General features: G+C 45.9%; 2 protein-coding genes across 2 annotated transcripts; both read left to right on the top strand.

Annotated features, from left to right (window-relative positions):
- Window positions 1–1,727: 1,727 nt before the first annotated feature.
- Window positions 1,728–4,960, top strand: PHATRDRAFT_48710 (predicted protein; the record flags this gene model as incomplete). Its single annotated transcript, XM_002183374.1, has 3 exons — window positions 1,728–1,800; window positions 1,910–2,294; window positions 2,374–4,960. The coding sequence occupies 3 exons, from the start codon at window positions 1,728–1,730 to the stop codon at window positions 4,823–4,825; spliced, it is 2,910 nt and encodes a 969-aa protein (XP_002183410.1). The 3' UTR covers window positions 4,826–4,960.
- A 4,931-nt stretch (window positions 4,961–9,891) lies between these two features.
- PHATRDRAFT_39244 (predicted protein) lies at window positions 9,892–11,388 on the top strand (the record flags this gene model as incomplete). The annotated part of the gene is made up of 2 exons (XM_002183373.1): window positions 9,892–10,820; window positions 11,016–11,388. 2 exons carry the CDS (start codon window positions 9,892–9,894, stop codon window positions 11,386–11,388), a joined length of 1,302 nt encoding a protein of 433 aa, XP_002183409.1.
- Window positions 11,389–17,752: the final 6,364 nt, after the last annotated feature.

Here is a 17,752-nt window from a genome sequence, read left to right as displayed (position 1 = left end):
CAACCGATACATAGAATTCGTTTTTCTATGGAGCCGCTGTAGCCACTCCGACTGATGTTAGGTCTTACCTTTTTTTGCAACACTTGCCGCTTCACTTAGACTCGCTGTTGCTCGCTCTCAATCTCTCATCAGCTCTCCTAATACGCAAAACCGGTTAATGATAAATTTGGTTTGCTTTACAGTAGCAGCAAATTAACTAAAAGTGAAAGCGATTTGGGTGCGTTGGCGGAAGCGGCAGGAATTCTAGCAATAAAATGGGCAAAACCAAGATTTCTCAACGTTTTTTTTTAATTTGAGCAACAAATTTGGGTTGACAGTAGATGTTTCTCAATGTAAAAAGGTTACAGCAGGTCATTTTCCAAAGTATGAAAGTGACTCTAACTATAAGGTCATGCTCTAACGAGGCGAGAACTTCATGAGCTTTTCGTGTATAAATTATCTTTTACCTGTTCATTAATCGTAAAAGAGCAACAGGTATGACGTTGCAACGGAATGAGCTGGTCCAAGGTGGAAAGCCTCAACCTATTGGACAACATCATCAGGTCCGCCGCGTCTTGTCCGTGAAGCGAATCCATGTAGTTCACGTTCAAGGTGAACAGACAATACTTCCCACAGCTTGGCCAGTCACCTTGCAAAAAATAGAAATAGACTTTTGGACCCTACTTGTAAGCACAGACCATACTTAGCTAGACGAGCAATTTCCATTGCATACAAGTTGTCCCAGCTCAAACCAGATAGAGTGGATGGGGGAGCGAAACATCAGCAAAATCTGCCCTGACCGACTATTTAGAACTCCCATGCATATAAAGTAGCCCTATATCCGTAGCACAACACATCACCAAATAGAAAACCATTCCCGCTCAGCTTGAAACGCATCACAGAGAAGCAAAGGCGGGTACCGGACTTTTGTTGAAGCTTCGTATGCCGCGACCGCCGTATCCTACGGTATAACGGTAAATACATGCAATCCATTCCCCTTCAACAAAAACATCACCACACATCGCCAAACAAAATAGATTGGGGAGCAAAACATCAACACTTTTTTCCCTGGACGACTTATGAGAACTCTGATCATTGAAGAAATGCACCAACTCCGTGCGCAGCACATCACAATACATCACCAAACAGAAAACTATTCCCCGTCAACTTGACACGTACCACAGACATAAGCATCAGAGAAGCAAAAGCGGGTACCGGACTATTGTCAAAGCTTTGACTAACGAGAACCCCATCACTAGATATGCTTCATCTGAGATGGAGATAGACCATCTCCGTACACAGCACGGTACAATACATCACCAAACAGTAATAATAGGGGAGCGTTACATCACCATCACTTGTCGGTGCCGCTTTGAACTCCTATGCAGCAATCATCAAACGCGAACGAAAGGAGCCAGCCTATGCTGTGCTATTCAGCGCATGCTCGGGGAAGATCGCTCACACCTCACAGTCTCATAAAATATCTCATTGACGGTAAAAGGGTCTCTGTCTATTCAAATTACTGTCACCGACATCTGCAGAGATATCAGTAAGTAATCAATTCGGGTTCGACATCGGATCTTGACAAGAGTCCCAAAAGATTGAAATTGCAAAGCACAGCGGGGTGTGTGTGAGAATGCTGCTCAACAGTTAGGCTCGACAATGAGTCTTTTTAAAATCTTTCCTCACGGTGCCTTTTTACTGCTATATGACGACGATCATGGATTTACAGTTAGCAGAACAACGATATGAAGGTTTTCCGTCCAGCAACATGGTTTCTTTACGGGGCTGCTCTTGTTGCCAATTTGGTTTCCGTCAAAGGTAAATCATTTCTTTTGTGTTTCTTCATCATTGTTTGGATTACTGTTAACAAAAACACTACTGACAATTTCTGCTGCGCAATGACTGTTTCTGTATTGAAAATTCGAAGGCCAAGCACCGGTTGATCTCGTTTTTATTATTGACGAATCGGGAAGCATGGGCGACGACCAGGCCCAGATTGCCAACCGTGCCAACCAGATTACGGCCGCGCTTGACTCGGCAACTGCTGGAAACTTCCGCGTTGGTCTAGTTGGATACGGCGCGAGTGCTTTCGGAGGCTTCCCTCGTAAAGTCGGGACGCTTACAGACGACGCTTCGATGTTCGGAGCTGCCGTAGCTTCTCTCGAGACTTCTGGGGGGACCGAACCCGGTTTTGTGGCAACCGAACTCACTGCGGAAGACAGCCTTTTGTACACGACGACCTCGGACTCCACAAAGCTCGATGGATCGTCTGCAGGGACCTCTTTTCCCGGTCCTGCCGGCTTCTGTGCCGTGTAAGTGAATCCACCTGCCCTTGTTGAACAGTATTGACAACTTCTGACACGCTTATTCTGCCATACTTCGATTATTTAGCTTGATTACGGATGAACCTTCCAACGGTGATGGAGCCACAACGCTTGCGGACGCAAAGACTGCTTTGGACAATGCCAGCAACAGCGTGTTTTTTGGTGTCGTCCCGAGCAACCAACTCTCCAGTACAGGAGGTACTTACGGAGATCTTGCTGCGCAGACAGGAGGTAGTGTTGTCGACATCAGCCTCTTCCGTAGCAGCGATGTGGCTGCTGAAGCCATCATTGCCGATATTTTACTCGGATGTGTGGGTGTGATTTCGACCAATGCCGGATGCAGCACTAATGGTCCCTACCAAACTACAACCCCGGAGATTGTGCTCTCTGGGTCTCCCTCATGCACGGATGGAAGCATGCCGATTTCCGCTCTGTGGTCGAGTCCAGACTCCGAAGTGGTCTTTTCCGACACGACTAATCCTGCGATGGCGACGATTTCAACCGCTGGTAATTATTCCGTTTGCCATACAGTTGAATGCACCGACAATACGTCTCCGTCCATGAACGTCACCAATCAGTGTTGCACAGCCGTAGAATACAATCCCCCAATCCCTATTTGCGCGAACGAGATTATTGGATTCACCTTGATTGACCCGGATACGGATGCTGAGATTGGTCCTCTGGGCGACTATGATGAGAGTGCTTACCCGTCGGGAGTGAACATTCGTGCGGACTATTCTCCTTGCTCGACGGCTGACTTCATTGACAGTGTTCGGGTGACATTCGACGATCCGAGTGTTTCGTTCTGCGAATTGGATACGCCGTACTCGGTCTTCCGCGATTCCCCGGAGGGAGACTACCGTGCCGTTGTCATTCCGGTTGGAGTCCACACTGTGAGCGCGACGCCCTACCTGAGTGCTGACTGTTCCTCGGACGCTGGAGCGACCTTCAGTCAGACGTTTGAAGTGACTCCTACGCCCCCGGCTTGCTTGAACGAGATTATTGGATTCACCTTGATTGACCCGGATACAGATGCTGAGATTGGTCCTCTGGGCGACTATGATGAGAGTGCTTACCCGTCGGGAGTGAACATTCGTGCGGACTATTCTCCTTGCTCGACGGCTGACTTCATTGACAGTGTTCGGGTGACATTCGACGATCCGAGTGTTTCGTTCTGCGAATTGGATACGCCGTACTCGGTCTTCCGCGATTCCCCGGAGGGAGACTACCGTGCCGTTGTCATTCCGGTTGGAGTCCACACTGTGAGCGCGACGCCCTACCTGAGTGCTGACTGTTCCTCGGACGCTGGAGCGACCTTCAGTCAGACGTTTGAAGTGACTCCTACGCCCCCGGCTTGCTTGAACGAGATTATTGGATTCACCTTGATTGACCCGGATACAGATGCTGAGATTGGTCCTCTGGGCGACTATGATGAGAGTGCTTACCCGTCGGGAGTGAACATTCGTGCGGACTATTCTCCTTGCTCGACGGCTGACTTCATTGACAGTGTTCGGGTGACATTCGACGATCCGAGTGTTTCGTTCTGCGAATTGGATACGCCGTACTCGGTCTTCCGCGATTCCCCGGAGGGAGACTACCGTGCCGTTGTCATTCCGGTTGGAGTCCACACTGTGAGCGCGACGCCCTACCTGAGTGCTGACTGTTCCTCGGACGCTGGAGCGACCTTCAGTCAGACGTTTGAAGTGACTCCTACGCCCCCGGCTTGCTTGAACGAGATTATTGGATTCACCTTGATTGACCCGGATACGGATGCTGAGATTGGTCCTCTGGGCGACTATGATGAGAGTGCTTACCCGTCGGGAGTGAACATTCGTGCGGACTATTCTCCTTGCTCGACGGCTGACTTCATTGACAGTGTTCGGGTGACATTCGACGATCCGAGTGTTTCGTTCTGCGAATTGGATACGCCGTACTCGGTCTTCCGCGATTCCCCGGAGGGAGACTACCGTGCCGTTGTCATTCCGGTTGGAGTCCACACTGTGAGCGCGACGCCCTACCTGAGTGCTGACTGTTCCTCGGACGCTGGAGCGACCTTCAGTCAGACGTTTGAAGTGACGGTTATTGCAGGACCCTGTGTAACTGGCTTTATGCTCTATGATTCTGTCATGGATTCGGTTGTGGCTGATAGCATCCTTATGGGTGGTGAAATTATGGAAGGGTCCGTGGTGCCAGCCGGTCGCCCATGTAAACTGAACATTGAAGCTGTTGCCGACGGATGTCCCGGCTTTGATATTGTCTCGGTGCGATTGCAGTTGCGCGATGCAACGACTAATGCTGGCATCAAAGGCAGACGCGAGATCGACGCACCGTACATGCTGTATGGTGATAAGGATGGAGACATTCGGAACGGTTCCGTGCCTGCTGGTAAATACCGCATTAGGGCCGCTGCTATACTCGACGGAGAAAGCAGTTACCAGGATTATTACGAGATCGATTTCGAATTTGATGTCTGTGCTGGTGGTACACGATCGCTTCGTGGCAATTCTGATGCATACTAAAGCTCATCCAGAGGGCACTGCCTTTCATTCTTACATGTCCTCCTTCACAAGAAAAGAAACATTATCTTCTGGAAAGCAATACGAACAGTCAAGCAACATATAAGGAAACAAAAGATATAGTACATATTAGGCTTCACTTGCTATAGTTCGCTTTTGGAAGGGAAGCTAGTCCCTAAGTAGTTAAAACACTGCGACAATGATGGGCTAGAATCGTGCATGAGGAACCAAAGGATTGTAGATACTTCCGTAGGCTGATAAAATAGAGAACTGCAACGATAACGGGTTAGAATCGTCTAAGGACCCGAAAGGATCCTGTATACTTTTGTAGGGGGTTGAGGGAACGGAGTACAGATGGGCGGTCATGCTCCTAAGGGGAGGGAGAACCCAGAGTAGTACTTTCCTACAATGATGTATAAAATCTATCTAAAAACTCATCATAAGTTAACCCTCTGAGTTCACAGTGCGACATATAAATATTCCCTCTGAGTTCACAGTGCGACATATAAGTATTCCCTCCCAGTTCACTGTCCGATGTTGTAAGTAATTCCTCTGGGTTCAGTGTCCAACAACATAAGTAAACCCTCTTGGTAAACCCGGAGAACAATACTTCTTTTCTAAAGCAATAAAATCTTTTTCAAATTCTTACTAATGTAAAGTGACGCTGTGAAAACACCCTACCGAAACACCCGCCTAATCAAAATTTCTGGCTGGCAGTGACGGTGTATGATGCAACATCCAAAACCTCACGGTCCGTCCAACATTTAAAATTTCTAATTTTCACAGTCATGCAACCAAAACAACTTCAACATTCAAATGATAGGCACACCCATTAGGAAGAGGTCTAGCGAGCAACTCCAACAAGCTGCCACGGACAAGGCATTAATGTAGTCGGTGCAGCAATTGTCCGCTTTGGAGGATTTCTGGCCTTTGCAAATGGCAAAGTGGGAAAACGGTACCGGAGTGGAAGATCCCAGGCGCAATATCTTCGACGCGATTTCAAGGAGCAGGGGGAAGCGGCACAGAGGGAACAGGAGTTCCGCAAAACAAAGTTTGCGACAGGGTTTAAATGATGTCGAACAAAATCGGAATAAGGCTGGGATAAAGCTCAACGCGAGCAGTGTGCGCCAACCGACAAGTTTACAAATACACTACGAACGCTACCACGCTACAAAATGGAGACACTGCTTGCACTTCAGGAACTAAATCAACTAGTCTTTTTAAAGTTAGCATACTGTTACGCATTTTTTTGAGTGTTTGTAGTATCTATAGCTGTTCTACACACATGTTGGTTGTATTTTGATATCTGTTGTATCCTGTACTATTTTTATTGTGGATTCTATTTGGTTTACTTGTCCCCCACACGGCCTGCATCTGCAACTCTCTTGGTCACTCCCATTATGGCTAGGGAAATGGAAAGCGTTGTTTGCGACGGATAGCAGCCAAGCAAGGTTTCCTCCGGTCACAGATAGAGTGACCCAATACAACTGATATTTTGCCAACACCAGCTTTGGTCAATGAAACACTGGCAAGCCCCTTGCAACCGGAAATGATAACTACCAATACTTCCCGCAATTTTCATTCAATTCCAACTTTGGTTCCCTCCGTCACGATCGCAGCAAGGCATTTTCGATGGTAAAAAAATATTGCGGCCTTTGTCGGCCCCAAATGACATGCTTTTGTTGTGCCAAATGACAGCACAGTGGGTACCTGCAGCCAAATAAGGGTTCTGTTTGATACGGGTTGACGGATCCGGTTTGACCGTTGCCATCGTCACCCATTGCTGTCGTTGTTGTTGCTGTTCTTGTTGTCACTGTAGACAGCACCAACAGAACCAATACCAACCAACGCCAATACAAGCACAGGGAGCTGCTTCACAGCCCTAAGGGCAGGAAGATCCCAGAGAAGCAGGGGTATACCTAGCTGTATACAATTTATCCAAAAACTATTTCTAAGTAATTGCTCCGGGATCTTCAAGTTGGTTTGTCTTTTGCGTAGGTAACTGCTCCGGGATCTTCAAGTTGGTTTGTCTTTTGCGTAGGTGACTGCTCCGGGATCTTCAAGTTGGTTTGTCTTTTGCGTAGGTGACTGCTCCGGGATCTTCAAGTTGGTTTGTCTTTTGCGTAGGTAACTGCTCCGGGATCTTCAACATAGTTTGTCTTTTCAATAAGTAATTCTCTTGGATCATCGATAAGTTTACCTTTCCACCTAACAAACTCATCCTAAATCCATGTCAGACCAGCACTGACCATACAGAGACGTTCTCCCACCGCAATGCGGTTTTGCTGCAAAGCCGTCACCACTATCCAGCACCAACGCCGCCCAGCACGGCTTTGCAAGCATTCCCCGCGAGTACCGTAAAAGCACGAGGATCTGCAGTAGGAACGCTTGGGATCCAAAGAGTCCACTGGTCCCAATCTACACAACTTCTAGAGGAAAATGTAGCCTACAGGAATTGTCGTAGCCGCACGGTAGTGGAACTGTTTTCTTGGGTTGCGTGCCTGTTTGCAAAGCCCAAATTAAAATCGTCGATTTCACTGGATTCATTCCTCTGTCCCCCCCCCCCCCCCCCTCAATAGTCGCTCCGCCGCCAACTTCAGGAACTTGTACGCATTGTCCGGGATAACGACGTCTAAGTCTGCTCCATATCCAACAATTTCACACTCCTCCGAGGATCCGTACAAAAGGCACTATCCCAATACCGCATTGAGCCAGCCAGTCGAACTCCGAACCGCCAAGACGGGGGAAAGAAGCCTCCCGGATTGTTCTGGAAGGTGTCGTCCGCAAACAAAAACAGCACGCGGCAACCAGCACGCCGCGCCAAGTCAACCGCTGGCGGATTCAGCCTGGGTTGCACTGTCAACATTCACATCACTCTGCAGCTGATGGAATAGTGGGAAGACGGCTTCGCCATTCGCAAACTTGCCACCTGCCGGACTGCGCTTGCCCGCACCCCACGCAACGCTGCCATACACGCTGTGATTGCTATATTCTAAGGAAACAGTATTGACTGTAAAGTAAGAATTTTTAATTTACAACCACTATGAATGTAAGCCTTTTTCGATTATAATCACATAGCCACTTTTGCAGCTGACTGCAATGCTGGAGCCGCAACAACCTGTGCTTTCGTGATACTGCTAAGAATGGACACGTTCCGAACATACTGTGCAAGTGGTGCAATTTGCGAACAACAAAGCCCAACAAAGAAGTCTGTCATCCAAAGCGTTGCTTGAGTATTGCTTCTAGCAGTCTGATCCAAATCTTTTTGCTTGTATGTGCCATTGTTGCCCATCCCTACAGTGTAAATTGTGTTGTCGTGTTTGTAGGATAGCACCCCACCTTTCACATTTGCGTGATTCTGGAACCGCAACAACCTGTGCTTTCGCAATACCGTAGAAGATTCAATAGGCCATTGTGCGGATAGTCACCGTCGTATGCCTGTGTGGCATCGTGGGGATCTCCCCGTTGGTCGTCCTTGCCGTGGAAGAAACACACGGGTTGTCGCCCATCCTCCAGACTCCAACAAACGAGTATCAATTTGTCAACACTCCGGTGGCACGGCACGCCACACACGCTCCTCCGCCCGGAACCAAATATAGACCGTCGTTGTTTATTCAGACTTTTCGACAATTGTTGTTGTATCCACAAAGAAATACCGTTTCTTCATTTTCATTGAGCCAGATGCAGTGGCAAACAACTTGCCGTCTTTGTGTCTCTCAACGTTAGGGTGATTGCACTATTCACTCTGAAACTGTTGTGGGGTCCGTCTCTTTCCGTTTGCTGATGTAGACACACAAGTCGTGTGAATCCGAGAATGAGTATGTATGGTAGATTAATTTTGGTGCATCTGATTTGGAGTAAGCTTTGTTGGTCCAATCGACCAAAACCGTTTTGTTGACGACAGCCGAAATTTGGTTGTTGCCGCGTCATCACCTTGCCACGTAGACATGTTCCTCCGGTTAATGGGGCTGCAGGGTTTGGCTCCGTCCCAAGCCTCCATGGGCTAAGTAGCTAGCTCCACTGTCACTCACACTCACTGCCAACCACATCCAAAACACATCCCATTGCAAAACCACAGGAGTTAGCAAAATGAGTAGTAATGACCACCTTAACAGTCATCCCACTGCCATAAATAATCCTTACGCAGCCAAACGGAAGAAGAGGAAAGAGTCTGACAGAGAAGGACAAACCCTACCCTTACAAAAACATGGATCACATTTTTTTAAAGTTGCATCTAGTAGTAGGACTTTATCCACTAGTGCTGCAAATGGCCAAAACAATCCCTCAGGATCATCCATAGATTTATCCCCTGATGAAGTCAACATAGATTCAGACAATTCAGTGTTCCAAGTTACACCTTTTGGACTATACTGCCTAGTATGCAAGAAGAAAATTTCTGCAGATCATAGTACCAACTTCTCCAGGCACGTAAAAAGATTCCATGCTGGGTATAGTGGTAAAACTTTCAAGGAACTTCAATTAGAAGTACAAAGAATCAGCAATTCAACTATGAATGATTATTGTTGCATTGACACACAAAAAATGATGATTTCCTGTGGAGTTTGTGGTGAAATTTTCTCAAGACCATCTAATTTTGAGCGTCATATTGCAAATGCAGTCAAGAAGAGGGATCAATGTGCTCAGGCTAGATCTGTCAAAAAGTTTTGTATCAAAACAATTTGTAATAGGGTGGTTGAAGATTTGTCTAAAGAGAAGGAAAAAGAGGCAGTTCCTAAGTCATCTGATCTTCTCTCCTTCAGTGCCATAGCCTTGATCATCAAGCCATTTGTCAGAGAGGATGAGAGTCCTCAGAGATACATTTCCATTTTTCAAAATATATCAGAAATTCAGCAATTCAGTTTGAAAGCAAAGTCAGACAGAACATTTTTCAATACCGTGAGCTGGAGGCTGGTGAACTTCAGTTAACCAAGTTGCTTCAGATTGCAGAGGATTGGCTGACTCAATATGCAAGGATTGAAGTTGCTGAAGTGCCTGCCAACCTCAGAGCCAGCTTGATACTGTATGAGGGAGTGGAGATCAATCAAGTTGTCCAGAACACTACATTTTCTATGAGAGAAAATGTTAGTGTGTTGAGCAAGGAACTGAAAAAGCTGCTATGCTTCCTCTGGAGACATGATTGTGTTGGAACTAGCATCATTGTCAAGACAAGACAAGAGATCTCTGATCTTCTGGAGTGCAGTGTGTCTTCGACTCAGATCATTCAAGGTGGTCTGATTGGCAAGCTTTTGGTTGATGTCTTACTGGAAAATCCAGCCAGCACAAGTCAATATCCCTTGGGGTGTGTCTATGCTGCAGCTAGATGCTTCCTCATTTCCAAGGGCAAGCTTGTGTTGAGATCAGCTGATACATCTGCTTCCCAAGTTGCCACCATAATGCACTTGTTCAGACTGGCTTTCTGTTCTGTTGTGGGGGCTATGAGCCATCCTCTTGGTTACATGGAGGGAGCTAAGGTACTGGTGAAAACAGTTATGGAGAGGCCCACCATGAACACCTTTGGACCCATGATCAGGCAGCTCAGAGAGATTCAGATGCAGAAACCCAAGATTGTTGACAGGCATTTCTCCAGAAATGGAGAGATTGTGGTTCAAGGGCTCATCTTTAAGCCAGAAGTTTGGAAGACTCTCATTCCAAGGGTTGTTGGTGCTGCCAGACTTGTTCTAAGTCAGATCTTTGATGGAAAGGATTGGGAAGTCTTTTTGACCACAACTCTGCCTTTGATCAATGTCAGAATATCATGTGGATCTGATGATAGTGTGCACTTTCAAGTTCAACAAGCTAGTGGAGATGTGTTCAGTGAATCTTTGAAGTTGTCCCCTCAGATCAATGAAATTGACCAAGATCATCTGTCATCAATTGTTGAGTTCTGTTTACATGGTCTGGGTCTTGGCAGTATGAGGCATTCAGAAACTTTAGGCCTCCAAGATTTTCAAGTTCTCTGGGGGGATGGTGCTTTGTACTTCTATGCCAAATCTACAAAGTAGTGGAAGGCCCAGTCAAAACTCAGTACTGAGCTTACCCAGCACAAGCTTCCAAAGTCAATTTCAAGGATTGTACTGCTCTTCAGACTTGTCATTTCATTGACAGGGGGGGATTTGGCATGCTTTGTCCCAGTAAGAAGTGATAGGAAGTACCGCATGAAAGACTTTGTGCAGTCTTTATTTTGTCTTCCCAGAGAGCCTAATGATCTTCAAGTTAGACATTTCTTTGCAAGTCTGACCAACTATTTGTTCCCTATGCAAGATGATGGGAAGGCCACCACTTCTGACATGGTTGCCATGCAGAGTCACCATGCTCCTTCTACTCATGCCAGTACCTACTTTACTCATAGAAAGGCTCATCTTGAGGACTACTATGATGCCTACCACTTTCATCTTGGAGACAAGGATACTCAGTGGACCTATGATATTCCCCTGGATGTTTTGCCTGAGCAAACCATTGTTGCTGCTCTCAAAATCTTGTATGGTGGAGAAGCAAATTGGCTGTCAGAGACTCAGAGGAGTATGGTTCTGACATGGTCCACATTATCCAAGAATGTGGTAGCCTAAGGGCAGGAAGATCCCAGAGAAGCAGGGGTATACCTAGCTGTATACAATTTATCCAAAAACTATTTCTAAGTAATTGCTCCGGGATCTTCAAGTTGGTTTGTCTTTTGCGTAGGTAACTGCTCCGGGATCTTCAAGTTGGTTTGTCTTTTGCGTAGGTGACTGCTCCGGGATCTTCAAGTTGGTTTGTCTTTTGCGTAGGTGACTGCTCCGGGATCTTCAACATAGTTTGTCTTTTCAATAAGTAATTCTCTTGGATCATCGATAAGTTTACCTTTCCACCTAACAAACTCATCCTAAATCCATGTCAGACCAGCACTGACCATACAGAGACGTTCTCCCACCGCAATGCGGTTTTGCTGCAAAGCCGTCACCACTATCCAGCACCAACGCCGCCCAGCACGGCTTTGCAAGCATTCCCCGCGAGTACCGTAAAAGCACGAGGATCTGCAGTAGGAACGCTTGGGATCCAAAGAGTCCACTGGTCCCAATCTACACAACTTCTAGAGGAAAATGTAGCCTACAGGAATTGTCGTAGCCGCACGGTAGTGGAACTGTTTTCTTGGGTTGCGTGCCTGTTTGCAAAGCCCAAATTAAAATCGTCGATTTCACTGGATTCATTCCTCTGTCCCCCCCCCCCCCCCCTCAATAGTCGCTCCGCCGCCAACTTCAGGAACTTGTACGCATTGTCCGGGATAACGACGTCTAAGTCTGCTCCATATCCAACAATTTCACACTCCTCCGAGGATCTGTACAAAAGGCACTATCCCAATACCGCATTGAGCCAGCCAGTCGAACTCCGAACCGCCAAGACGGGGGAAAGAAGCCTCCCGGATTGTTCTGGAAGGTGTCGTCCGCAAACAAAAACAGCACGCGGCAACCAGCACGCCGCGCCAAGTCAACCGCTGGCGGGTTCAGCCTGGGTTGCACTGTCAACATTCACATCACTCTGCAGCTGATGGAATAGTGGGAAGACGGCTTCGCCATTCGCAAACTTGCCACCTGCCGGACTGCGCTTGCCCGCACCCCACGCAACGCTGCCATACACGCTGTGATTGCTATATTCTAAGGAAACAGTATTGACTGTAAAGTAAGAATTTTTAATTTACAACCACTATGAATGTAAGCCTTTTTCGATTATAATCACATAGCCACTTTTGCAGCTGACTGCAATGCTGGAGCCGCAACAACCTGTGCTTTCGTGATACTGCTAAGAATGGACACGTTCCGAACATACTGTGCAAGTGGTGCAATTTGCGAACAACAAAGCCCAACAAAGAAGTCTGTCATCCAAAGCGTTGCTTGAGTATTGCTTCTAGCAGTCTGATCCAAATCTTTTTGCTTGTATGTGCCATTGTTGCCCATCCCTACAGTGTAAATTGTGTTGTCGTGTTTGTAGGATAGCACCCCACCTTTCACATTTGCGTGATTCTGGAACCGCAACAACCTGTGCTTTCGCAATACCGTAGAAGATTCAATAGGCCATTGTGCGGATAGTCACCGTCGTATGCCTGTGTGGCATCGTGGGGATCTCCCCGTTGGTCGTCCTTGCCGTGGAAGAAACACACGGGTTGTCGCCCATCCTCCAGACTCCAACAAACGAGTATCAATTTGTCAACACTCCGGCGGCACGGCACGCCACACACGCTCCTCCGCCCGGAACCAAATATAGACCGTCGTTGTTTATTCAGACTTTTCGACAATTGTTGTTGTATCCACAAAGAAATACCGTTTCTTCATTTTCATTGAGCCAGATGCAGTGGCAAACAACTTGCCGTCTTTGTGTCTCTCAACGTTAGGGTGATTGCACTATTCACTCTGAAACTGTTGTGGGGTCCGTCTCTTTCCGTTTGCTGATGTAGACAGGCAAGTCCTGTGAATCCGAGAATGAGTATGTACGGTAGATTAATTTTGGGGCATCTAATTCGGAGTAAGCTTTGTTGGTCCAATCGACCAAAACCGTTTTGTTGACGACAGCCGAAATTTGGTTGTTGCCGCGTCATCACCTTGCCACGTAGACATGTTCCTCCGGTTTAAGGGGCTGCAGGGTTTGGCTCCGTCCCAAGCCTCCATGGGCTAAGTAGCTAGCTCCACTGTCACTCACACTCACTGCCAACCACATCCAAAACACATCCCATTGCAAAACCACAGGAGTTAGCAAAATGAGTAGTAATGACCACCTTAACAGTCATCCCACTGCCATAAATAATCCTTACGCAGCCAAACGGAAGAAGAGGAAAGAGTCTGACAGAGAAGGACAAACCCTACCCTTACAAAAAACATGGATCACATTTTTTTAAAGTTGCATCTAGTAGTAGGACTTTATCCACTAGTGCTGCAAATGGCCAAAACAATCCCTCAGGATCATCCATAGATTTATCCCCTGATGAAGTCAACATAGATTCAGACAATTCAGTGTTCCAAGTTACACCTTTTGGACTATACTGCCTAGTATGCAAGAAGAAAATTTCTGCAGATCATAGTACCAACTTCTCCAGGCACGTAAAAAGATTCCATGCTGGGTATAGTGGTAAAACTTTCAAGGAACTTCAATTAGAAGTACAAAGAATCAGCAATTCAACTATGAATGATTATTGTTGCATTGACACACAAAAAATGATGATTTCCTGTGGAGTTTGTGGTGAAATTTTCTCAAGACCATCTAATTTTGAGCGTCATATTGCAAATGCAGTCAAGAAGAGGGATCAATGTGCTCAGGCTAGATCTGTCAAAAAGTTTTGTATCAAAACAATTTGTAATAGGGTGGTTGAAGATTTGTCTAAAGAGAAGGAAAAAGAGGCAGTTCCTAAGTCATCTGATCTTCTCTCCTTCAGTGCCATAGCCTTGATGATCAAGCCATTTGTCAGAGAGGATGAGAGTCCTCAGAGATACATTTCCATTTTTTCAAAATATATCAGAAATTCAGCAATTCAGTTTGAAAGCAAAGTCAGACAGAACATTTTTCAATACCGTGAGCTGGAGGCTGGTGAACTTCAGTTAACCAAGTTGCTTCAGATTGCAGAGGATTGGCTGACTCAATATGCAAGGATTGAAGTTGCTGAAGTGCCTGCCAACCTCAGAGCCAGCTTGATACTGTATGAGGGAGTGGAGATCAATCAAGTTGTCCAGAACACTACATTTTCTATGAGAGAAAATGTTAGTGTGTTGAGCAAGGAACTGAAAAAGCTGCTATGCTTCCTCTGGAGACATGATTGTGTTGGAACTAGCATCATTGTCAAGACAAGACAAGAGATCTCTGATCTTCTGGAGTGCAGTGTGTCTTTGACTCAGATCATTCAAGGTGGTCTGATTGGCAAGCTTTTGGTTGATGTCTTACTGGAAAATCCAGCCAGCACAAGTCAATATCCCTTGGGGTGTGTCTATGCTGCAGCTAGATGCTTCCTCATTTCCAAGGGCAAGCTTGTGTTGAGATCAGCTGATACATCTGCTTCCCTAAGGGGAGGGAGAACCCAGAGTAGTACTTTCCTACAATGATGTATAAAATCTATCTAAAAACTCCTCATAAGTTAACCCTCTGAGTTCACAGTGCGACATATAAATATTCCCTCTGAGTTCACAGTGCGACATATAAGTATTCCCTCCCAGTTCACTGTCCGATGTTGTAAGTAATTCCTCTGGGTTCAGTGTCCAACAACATAAGTAAACCCTCTTGGTAAACCCGGAGAACAATACTTCTTTTCTAAAGCAATAAAATCTTTTTCAAATCCTTACTAATGTAAAGTGACGCTGTGAAAACACCCTACCGAAACACCCGCCTAATCAAAATTTCTGGCTGGCAGTGACGGTGTATGATGCAACATCCAAAACCTCACGGTCCGTCCAACATTTGGAAATTTCTAATTTTCACAGTCATGCAACCAAAACAACTTCAACATTCAAATGATAGGCACACCCATTAGGAAGAGGTCTAGCGAGCAACTCCAACAAGCTGCCACGGACAAGGCATTAATGTAGTCGGTGCAGCAATTGTCCGCTTTGGAGGATTTCTGGCCTTTGCAAATGGCAAAGTGGGAAAACGGTACCGGAGTGGAAGATCCCAGGCGCAATATCTTCGACGCGATTTCAAGGAGCAGGGGGAAGCGGCACAGAGGGAACAGGAGTTCCGCAAAAGAAAGTTTGCGACAGGGTTTAAATGATGTCGAACAAAATCGGAATAAGGCTGGGATAAAGCTCAACGCGAGCAGTGTGCGCCAACCGACAAGTTTACAAATACACTACGAACGCTACCACGCTACAAAATGGAGACACTGCTTGCACTTCAGGAACTAAATCAACTAGTCTTTTTAAAGTTAGCATACTGTTACGCATTTTTTTGAGTGTTTGTAGTATCTATAGCTGTTCTACACACATGTTGGTTGTATTTTGATATCTGTTGTATCCTGTACTATTTTTATTGTGGATTCTATTTGGTTTTACTTGTCCCCCACACTGCCTGCATCTGCAACTCTCTTGGTCACTCCCATTATGGCTAGGGAAATGGAAAGCGTTGTTTGCGACGGATAGCAGCCAAGCAACGTTTCCTCTGGTCACAGATAGAGAGACCCAATACAACTGATATTTTGCCAACACCAGCTTTGGTCAATGAAACACTGGCAAGCCCCTTGCAACCGAAAATGATAACTACCAATACTTCCCGCAATTTTCATTCAATTCCAACTTTGGTTCCCTCCGTCATGATCGCAGCAAGGCATTTTCGATGGTAAAAAAATATTGCGGCCTTTGTCGGCCCCAAATGACATGCTTTTGTTGTGCCAAATGACAGCACAGTGGGTACCTGCAGCCAAATAAGGGTTCTGTTTGATACGGGTCGACGGATCCGGTTTGACCGTTGCCATCGTCACCCATTGCTGTCGTTGTTGTTGCTGTTCTTGTTGTCACTGTAGACAGCACCGACACAACCAATACCAACCAACGCCAATACAAGCACAGGGAGCTGCTTCACAGCCCAAAGAAGTGGACTACGGCTCCCGCAGTTAGTGTTTCTCTTTCGGCTGTACCATCATGTTTTGTTCTGGCCAGTACAACTGCGGTGCGTACAGCTTCTCCAGCAGTTTCCATGAAAAAATCTTCCGGGCCAAACGGCTCGTTCGCGTCGTGAATTTTTCTGAAGTTCTGACTGTCGACTCCGATTTCCCTATGAGTGTCGGCAGCATACCAGTTTACAGTGAGGTGCGGTTGAGGACCTAACAGGTAGAATCAGTACATATTTGAACGTGATTTTGAAACCCGCCGGCTCATTACTGCACCAAGCTATTTTTCTTGTTGGTGGACCAGGGAAATACCCGTGACATGGAATAAGTGATAAACTTAGTAGGTGATTTAGCCATCCCCTAACGAAACAATGAATTTTTCCAGATGTGACAAGATCAAATTGACGGATTGATGTAACATCTTTTCACAGTCCTTATTTGCGTTGTTAATTGTAAACTTTTCTAAAGTTGTCTGCCAACTCCAAGTGTATACGTGGTTTCCAATTTCCTTTGGACTGTCAGGAGCATATGCATCAACTCCAGTTGTAATTTTATTGCCTTGAGCATATAAATACAGAATTGTAAGTAATTTCACTTTGGTAACCTAATTACAGTTAATTAGTATATATATATAAGAAACTGGAAGAAATGCGAAAAATCACTTGTTAAAAATCTCTCCCAGGAATGGAAAATTTTTCACAGAATTTCTGTCAGATTTTTCTCAGATTCCATTCACCACCAACACCGAAGTAACAACACAAGTTTTTGGAAGCCCCCAGTCAACAATTTTCATAGTCCTCCTCCCATAAGCAACTTTTGTTTTTAGGAAAAAGCACAAGTTCCACAATGAGTGACTCACAGTCAAACAAATCATACTCTACAAAACAAACAACTGGCAGTATGCACCTGTATATTAATAATCCATATGCAGCCAAGGGGAAAAAAAGAAAAGAATTTGACAGAGAGAGTCAAAATCAGACCCTACCCTTGTTGAAACCAGTAGAAAAACTTACCCAGCCAAGAAATAGAAGTGTATGTACTAAGGTTGGTGTTCCAACACTAGTCACTATAGCAGCAGCAACAGATCCATTGCTTCGTACCCCAGGAAGTTCTTTGGCAACAACCAAAGAGTTCACTGACATAATAAATGATGACTCAGATGACCACATTTTTCAATGTACACCCTTTGGTCTATACTGTCTAAAATGTAAGGCAAAAGTCTCTGCAGAACAAAGCACCAGCTTTCACAGGCATGTCAAAAAGTACCATGCTGGGTATATGTGTCAAAGTTACAACAAACTGAAGCTGGAAGTAGAGAGACTCAAAAATCTGCCACCAAATGAATTCTACTGTGAAGGTACCCAAAAAGTGCTGGA

Source organism: Phaeodactylum tricornutum, chromosome 19 (genome assembly GCF_000150955.2).
Source record: "Phaeodactylum tricornutum CCAP 1055/1 chromosome 19, whole genome shotgun sequence".
Taxonomy (NCBI): domain Eukaryota; phylum Bacillariophyta; class Bacillariophyceae; order Surirellales; family Neidiaceae; genus Phaeodactylum; species Phaeodactylum tricornutum.
This window is presented reverse-complemented; position numbering and strand designations above follow the sequence as displayed.